This window comes from Belonocnema kinseyi, chromosome 5, assembly GCF_010883055.1.
Source record: "Belonocnema kinseyi isolate 2016_QV_RU_SX_M_011 chromosome 5, B_treatae_v1, whole genome shotgun sequence".
Taxonomy (NCBI): domain Eukaryota; kingdom Metazoa; phylum Arthropoda; class Insecta; order Hymenoptera; family Cynipidae; genus Belonocnema; species Belonocnema kinseyi.
The window spans coordinates 37,758,626-37,767,634 of NC_046661.1; the positions used below are offsets into that span (position 1 = coordinate 37,758,626).

Sequence of the window (9,009 nt, forward strand, 5' to 3'; positions counted from 1 at the left end):
TGCGCGTTCTGTTGTTTTGAACCGCACTTACTACAACTATGTTTGGTGTTGTCATTGTTGTTCCCACGAGAATCTAGCGAAAGGGGTTCGTCCATCCTTGTAAAGCCCCGCATGCAAGGATAAGGCTGCGTACTCTGAGAGGTCGCCCGGTATCCCAGAGTCACCGTTCTAGACTGCCTATTTATTTTTGTAACCATATTCAGCAGAAACCCTTGGTACAGGGACCCTCTATCCGCAACCCGAGGACGCGTTCGGTGGCTTTGTCATAGGCGAGTGCATTCATGTCATAAATGTGCGAAATAGAAATAGCTGCACAGTATTTTTTATTTAATCGTAAAAAATAAGATTAAAAATAAAAATAAATGATAAAAACAAGAAAATAAGGATTAATATTATTCAATTTTTATGAATATTATGAATTGTAATGATATAAATTTATTGAAATGATACATGTTTAAGCGAAGCTTAGAATACAATTTAAAGAAAAATAAGAAACAAATATAAGAATAATCATGATAAATACAATTTTCTCTTTATTTTGCAATTTTTTAATAAGCAATCCCAGGCAGAGTTACATAAGAAATGTATCATATTTAATATAAAAGTGTTGTGAGTTATGAAGAAAATTTGAAATTTTGGACAAATCGAGCGCGAATCGCGGCAACCAACAGTTGCTCGCCCTAGGCTCGCTCAATAAAAATGAGACACTAAAACTAGGTCTGTTTTAATATCAATTCATATAATAAATTGTAATAATATACATTTATGAAAATGATATAAACTTGCAGACAAACTCAATTACGAAGCATAAGATACGTCATGAGAATTTGTTCATTTAACCCGATGGAGCTTTAACTAAAGGTAATTCACAATTACCAAATTACTGTTGTCGATGCTTTGTCCTGTAATTTTAAAAAGTCTGTGCAAAAATGTGGTTGATATACAAAGCAAAATACAGAGCCGAAATAACGAAAATACTAAGTTCGAAGCGTGAGGTAAATACATTATTGAGCGCAAAGCCTGAGAAACAACAGTCGCGCGACCTCGGCGCGCTCAAACTAGCAAGCTTTATTACTGCAAGCCCTCTTTTCAGATAAAATTATTTGATTTCTTATAATTACGTTTTAATCTACGCTTGCTTAAAACGCTTTTTTTTAATTATACATTTTATTTTTCTACATTTCAGTCCTGCGATGATTTATCATCCCGCCCGTTTCTAATAAAGGATCGTTATTCCATGGTTTCTTTTCAGTTAATTTCAACAGTATATTTAAACGAAGTCGTGCAATCAAAGCTGGCCAAGTAAAATGAATAAATATTAAATACCAATAATTGATTACGATAATATGAACATTAATTGTTTAAACATTGTTTTAGAATATGGATTTGAGAAGAAAATATAGAAAAAGTTTATTTTAAATATGTTCTCTTGTGTTTGATAACCTTCTCCATAAGTTCATTTGCCAAAGCGATTGTCTCTTTAATACATTCAATTCTGCTAAGTTGTTATGAATTTAAAATTTTGTTTACAAATATTTTTTCTAAATTTTTACCTCAAATTCAAATTCTGAAACAACACTCAGTAGCATTATGTTTGAATACTTTTCATCAATTGTTATTATTATTTCTTTCATTTTACTTCGCCAAGTTTAATTTCACAATTTCATTTAATTGTACTTGGCCAAGTATTGTGGATGTTTTTGCTCTTATTTCACTACTTTTCGGATGTAATGTATACAAAAATATAAAAAATTAGATATTTACAAAAATAAGTCTCATAAAGATTTTAATTTTCAAATTAAATTTTTATTCTGAGTTTGAATTATTACTCCGAATAATAGATTATTGATGGTGCTAGAATTTTGTGGTACGATAGACATTGTCATTAATAGATTTAATTTTATACACGCAAAATCTATACAATTTTACAATTTAATGATAATATTATAAATTATTTAAACATAGTACTAGAAAATTATTGCGCTGCTCACTTCAAGTTTTAATTTTGTATAAACAAGAGGAATAGATTTAACTACATCCGTGCCGGTTTCGTCTTTGTAAGAAAAATATGTGAAATTCATGCTGTAGAAATCTAGTAAAAGATTTAATTAAATACCCAATCGAATGTTTTCAAAAAGGGCTCAATTGGTTATTTCAATTTTTATTTGAATTATTCTTGTTTTGGAACAGAATTATTGTAATAAATAAGAAAATTTAAGAGAAGAAAATATATTCTAGGCATTACATTGACTACGTCTTTATACATAAATTTTTACATTTCAAATTAATTGAACGGAAATATCCGACATATTTTCCAAAAGATCAGGATCGATTATTGTGACATTTTTCTTTAAATATTCATGGAATGTCAGAGAACTGTAAAATTAAAAGCTTCAGTGAAAAATATGTAGGAAACATTTTCCAAAGTCTTATGCGCAAATTGTTAACTTCTAACAGGACACCAAGAAATATTTTAATTTTCGTCTTAAAATTTTTTAGGATTAAATTGAAACTTAAACGAATCAGCTTTCGAAATAAAAAAGTCAATTAGCAAAGTCAAATTAGGTATTTGTATATGATAAAAATTATTTTCTCTACAAAAATAAATACAATGGGCTAGTGACCTTAGTCAATTTAACGTCACTTATTGATTATTCTCTGAAATCTCTCAAGAATTAGTCAATCTTTTGACAAGTTAACTTAATTCAAAGAAACTTAAGATTTTGTTATTATTCAATAAGTGAATTTATAATATATGAATACTTTAATACTCAAACACTCAATTACTGTTAAACGATCGACTGTTTCCTACTGGAAAATTTTGGTTTTGCGAATTGCCAGTAAGGATTCTATGACTTGAGTGACTTTAGTTATTTCAATTACTCTTAGAAAGCTGGAGCATCCAATGCTTATTATTATTAGTTTAATTTACTGTATTTCAGTGCTAATTGTTTACCCAATTTATACTTTTAAACGAAATGTCTCGTCGTATTGAAATTCGAGATGAGCAGTGAAATATTTTTGTTGAGCTTGGCGACATACAAACAAAAAAATGTTGCGTTAAGGAAGCTAAAAAATCATTTGTAACCTTTTTCTGACAAAACTCACGGTTTTTGTTTTAAATATCGAAACTGCCATTCAAAAATTCAAAAATTAACATTTTCAGCCAGACAATTTTATATATAAAGAGTATATAAGGTATTAGTGCTTTTAAAAATACCTACAAAGTCACCCTCAAATATTTTTTGGCAGTACCCAGTAAAAAGCCTGGCATTAAAATGTATTAGGAAATTTGAATCCCTAAGAATGCCGTTTCTGTCCTTAGTTTTTTAATTCTCATTAGGCGGCGAAAATGATAAGATTTCAATCCCTTTTAAAGCCGATCGGATCTGTCAGACGTAACCTCGAATATATTAAAAACACCATTTTCGTTTAAAGAATTAGAACGCGCTCTAAAAGCATGAAATTTACCAAATCTAGTAGGATTGTATGTAAGAATACATTTCTTTATCCTAAAATATTCGCTTTTTCCAAATATTATTAATTGAAAAAATATAAAATCATGATAAAAAATTGAAAAAATTATTTTTCACCAGAACCTTTTGGGTGGAAATTGATCCTAACATCGTAAAACAGCCGACGCTATGTTTGAAAAAGCTTTTTGCTGATTATTATTCGAATAGCAGTAAATAAATGTACCAACATTTGCTAAATTGAAAGGGAATTAAATTTTTCTAATTCTTGACTGCTTTGTGGTATTCAGCAAAATATTGTCAGCGCTAGGTGCAGAAAGGGATTCAATTTGAGAGCTAACTTCAACTGCCGTGGATATTCAAAAAGGGAGGACAAAAATGGCATCCAGAAGTATTCAATATTTTTTACGTTGCCACTAAGGGAATGAAATTTTTCAATACTTTTTAATGCAAGCCTTTTTACCGGGGACTCACCGTTCATCTATCAGACATCAAAAATACTATTAAAATAAAAAATTCTAATTAACAGCCAAAAAACGCGAGGGACAAATAAAGTTTAACTAAAAAATGGTTTCTTTCAAAAAGATCTACAAAACTTTTTAATATTTGTATTATAGAACTCACTGCTTTTTTTTCAACATTGAAAATTCTATTAACAACTTTCAAGTTTTCATTCAAACAACGAGATATATGAAATGGTCTAGGAATCTGGCATACTTACAGCATATTAACCCTTAAACGACCAAAACGCCACTACCGGCACACTGCTTTTCAACGGCCAATAACTAAGACTATTCGACACTAGAAAAAATTGAGACACATATATTTTTATTGCTTAAGATCTCCTCTTTCCGGCGGTGCCAATGAAATTCCTCAAAAAATTTTCTTATTGTCCCAAAATGCAGTTTAAACAAAAAAAAACGTGATTTTTCGTGCCTATTTTTTTTGTGAACCATTTTCCAAAGCTTTTCGAGTCTGTAATTAACCTGGAATCTCACTAACGGGTGGAATAAATGTCTAAACTTTGAGAATCCATGGTTCAAGGATCGATTTTTCGTTTTAGTATTTTCAAAATGGCGTCTTAATGGCAAAATTTTTGTGAAAACATTCATGAATTTTTTTACAATAAACGATGCGCTTTTCGGAAAAATCATCAAGGATAAAAAGTTCTTGTAATCAGCCAAGGAATACGCCTGAATCTTTTCGAAGCGTCTTGAGCAAAATTTTTGATTTTGCATATGAACAATTTTTGCAAAATTCAAAATTTTGCTCAAAACGCTTCGGAAAAATTCAGGCATATTTCTCGGCTAATTACAAGAACTTTTTATTCTTGACAAATTTTCCGAAAAGCGCATAGTTTTTCAATAAAAAATTTTCAAATTTCTAAGCATCGTGTAAAAGTAAAATGATTCACGAATATCTATCGTCCGTCTGCCGCAAACAAAGTTTACGTTGCCCAACTATCACCAACGTGGAGGTCGCCGAATATCGATAGTCTCTTTTTTTAAAGGGATTTTATATATTTTTTTACATTTTTTAATTTTTTTTTTATGGAGAATTTTTTTCATTTCAGATTTCAATTCGTTGAAATCATTTTGATCCTGCTGTTTCAGAATGTAATTTTGAGAAACAATGTAAGCAGCCATACATGTTGCAATCAATGCAAAATCTAGTAGTCCTCTGGCGACATTGTTCATTATTACATAATGCTCTTGTTCGTGTTTCGTATCTGTGAGTTTCGAAATCACCTAGTTTTGATTGCGACAAATATTTCCTGCTGATTTCTTTACAGAAATTTCCAGGGCAAACTTTTTCTTCGTTACTCCATGAAAAAACGTGATTTGGTTCCAATTGTTTTTGAGATGCTGTGTACTTATGGAAAACAGATCTATATGATACATTCGGTCTGGGAAATTCCGATCCCGAATTCTCGTCATCTGATGAATCATCTCCATCAGAGCCAGAGTAATCTGGATTAGGTATGATGATACGTTCATCATTTTCATCGGAATCCCATTCCGATTCGGAGTTTGTTGCAATTTTAAAGGCTTTACGCTTTAGCATTTTTTTTGCTGGGTGTACTCGAAAATTCCCAGGATGACAATGCGGTGAAGGTGTGGTTTGATTTCAGAGTGCAATAAAGGTTACGGAGTCGTTGGAAATTTTTTATTGAAAAACTATGCGCTTTTCGGAAAATTTGTCAGGAATAAAAAGTTCTCGTAATCAGCCGAGGAATACGCCTGAATTTTTCTGGAGCGTTTTGAGCAAAATTTTGAATTTTGCAAAAATTGTTCATCTGCAAAATCCAAAATTTTGCTCAAAACGCTTCGAAAAAATTCAAGCGTATTCCTTGGCTGATTACAAGAACTTTTTATTCCTGATGATTTTTCCGAAAAGCGCATCGTTTATTGTAAAAAAACTCATGAATGTTTTCACAAAAATTTTGCCATTAAGACGCCATTTTGAAAATACTAAAACGAAAAATCGATCTTTGAACCATGGATTCTCAAAGTTTAGACATTTATTCCACCGGTTAGTGAGATTCCAGGTTAATTACAGACTCGAAAAGCTTTGTAAAATGGTTCACAAAAAAATAGGCATGAAAAATCACGTTTTTTTTTTATTTAAACTGCATTTTGGGATAATAAATAATTTTTTGAGGAATTTCATCGGCACCTTCGGAAAGAGGAGATCTTGAGCAATAAAAATATATGTGTCTCAATTTTTTCTAGTGTCGAATAGTCTTAGTTATTGGCCGTTGAAAAGCAAAGTCCCGGTAGTGGCGTTTTGGCCTTTAAGGGTTAAGTAGGTAATATGTATTATTTAAACAGTGGTTAAAAAATTTCCTTTTATTAACAAAAAAGGGGGAAACGTGTACTTGTAATGAGCTGCAAATGCATATATGCCAACAAAATGCTGATAACACGCAGTCGCAGTACATTTTCCAGTACATACAGAGCCTTCTAAATCGAAAGGGTAAAACTCTCATGATCAAAACTCGTGACCTAAAAGAGCAAAAACACCTTATTTTTTATTTTACGTTAAATTTAGCCCTCTATAATTTATCGTGGTAGCGTGTTTCTTTAGGATTTTTACGATACGAGCGATTTGAAAAATCTGTTTTCGTTACAAATAGCTCAAAATAACAATGAAACTCTGCTCTTTTTATGTCATAAGTTTTAATCTATGGAGACTAAAATATTAGATTTTTCTTATATTTACGCATAATTTCCTGCCCTACGACTTTTTCTTTGGCACCACTTACGTAGCTTGACCCAGAAGTGAAGTATTTTGATAAAACTGAACATGAGTGATTTTTCCTGAAAAATAGGTACTTAAAATGACATCTACTTTAATTAAAATCAATAAATTTTTTCCGTAAAATCAATAGGTTCCAACATACAGATACATGAAATTTAGACTGAATACAGTTCACGTCATACCTAATAAGGAAAAAATACTTACAAGATCCAAATATATTTTCCAACGCCGGAAAATCCATGGGAAATCGGGTGCTTTTCATATATTATGAATAAACTGACTTAAGCTTTTAGAAACAATAATAATTTTTTTATATTAACACTTAAATTTGTTTATTTACATCGGTGAAACTGAAATCCAAAGGCAAGTTGGTACCTTCCATCTTTTATTTTCCTAGACAATTTAATAAAACATGTAAAAACATGAATTTGTGGGTTTTTTAGCTGGCGAAGCTACTCTATTTTTTCTTGTTTTATCAAATTTTCCAGAAAAATTAAAAGTCGCTGGTACCAATTTTCCTTTGGATTTTAGTTTGGCCGATGTAAATAAAAAAATTTAACTGTTTATATAAAAAAATGTATCATTATTTCTAAAAGTTTCAGTCAGTTTATTCATAAAATAATAAAAGTACCCGATTTCCCTTCGATTTTGCCGTCTTGGAAAATATATTTGGATCTTCTGAGTATTTTTCCCTTATTAGGTATGACGTGAACTATATTCAGTCTAAATTTCATTCGATTTCGTTCAGGGAATTTTGAGATATTAAGTTTATGAACAAAAGAAAAACGTTTCTTACCACTGTGCGGCACCAGGGCTCGACTACACACTGATTGTGATTATATAATTTATTAGACAATTATATAAAAAATATTAACCCTCGAGTACTAGAATCTCGAAATTTTCCGTTCTACCTAGCGCGGGTCCAGCAGACCCGAGCAAACTTCAAACGGAAATATGTCTGATTTAAATACACTTAGATTCATTTATTTATTTTTTTAATTGTAGCTCAGAATCTCGCAAAAATTAGTATTGTAAAAATATATTTGAAAATTAATCGCGTATGATAAGTATTCTGCAAAAAATGATAACACTTTTATGGAAAAAACACTGCCGAAAGAAAGCTCCGGGTCCCTTAGACCCGTTTCAGCACTTGAAGGAAAATAGTCTAGCGCAAACCACGAGTATTGTAATTAAAATGCATATGCATTACACCGTAAACTAAGCCGGGCGCGAATTGTGTTTAAACATTATTGTTAAATATCTCCTTTTTTATAACTTTCATTGCACTTTCTGTCAGGGGGGTTAATTGAAACTACTTTCTAAAAAGTATTATTTAATGGCCGTGGCTGCGTCTACTGAAAATTCGGTCAAAATAGTCGGGTTTTTTTAGTACGAATAGAGGAAGCTGGAAAGGGGCTATTTGTACTAAAATTTCGGTATGAATAGCCGGATTTTCGTGTATTTACACCCATATTTCTTCTAATCCTAATAACTACGTTTTGATTACATTTCTTCAAAGATTCTTTACAACTCTGTTCGGATACTTTTTATTGGAATTCATATTACTTGAGAAAAAATGTATTCACAAAAATAATATCTGTATGATTTCTAAATATTTTTTTTTCAAACCTTTCGAGGAATAAAAGTAACTAATGATCATTATGATTGATTAGGAATTTTCGCTGCTAGAGATACAATTTAAACAAAAACACAATAATCTAAATAACTTTCCCCAGATATATAATTCTCAATCAAATTTTTTTTTATAAAATACGCTCGTTATTATTTCTTTCCTTCATAATTCAAAGCAATAAACAATGGAACCGTTTTTGTTCACGATCAATCAACCATGTGGTCTACAATCTTCTAGAGAATTTCATTTACAATAATATTCATAGAAAATTTAAAATTCAGAATAAAAATACCTTGGAAGGCGAAAAGTCTAGAACTCGAGACGAGAAGAAAGAAGACGTAATAGAACTCCATGTCGAAGCAAGAACTGTGACGCCTCACCGGATATTATCGTCTACTTATATAAGAAACGGCTACGGAAGTCGTACTCTATATCAACATACATGACGGATATACAATTTAGTGTTAATAAGGTCTTTACATTTTCTTATCAAGCTAGAATACTGTCGAGGACACAATATTCTTATCAATTGAATTCCGATGACAAGTTTAATACAGAAAGCTGACGAAATTTGGATCCTATTTCAATATAAAAATAATATTATCTGTATTGGATATCCGTTTAACACTAGTCACAAGTACA

At 31.0% G+C, this 9,009-nt stretch overlaps 1 protein-coding gene across 2 annotated transcripts in view; it reads right to left on the minus strand.

Annotated features, from left to right (window-relative positions):
• LOC117173448 (chymotrypsin-1-like) overlaps window positions 1–8,752 on the minus strand; it is a 62,602-nt gene extending 53,850 nt beyond the window's left edge. For both annotated transcript variants that reach the window (XM_033362024.1, XM_033362023.1), the window contains exon 1: window positions 8,660–8,752. In XM_033362024.1, coding sequence (XP_033217915.1) covers window positions 8,660–8,720 — 61 coding nt within the window. In that variant the 5' untranslated portion in view covers window positions 8,721–8,752. The remainder of the gene's footprint in view (window positions 1–8,659) is intronic.
• Between the last annotated feature and the right edge of the window lie 257 nt (window positions 8,753–9,009).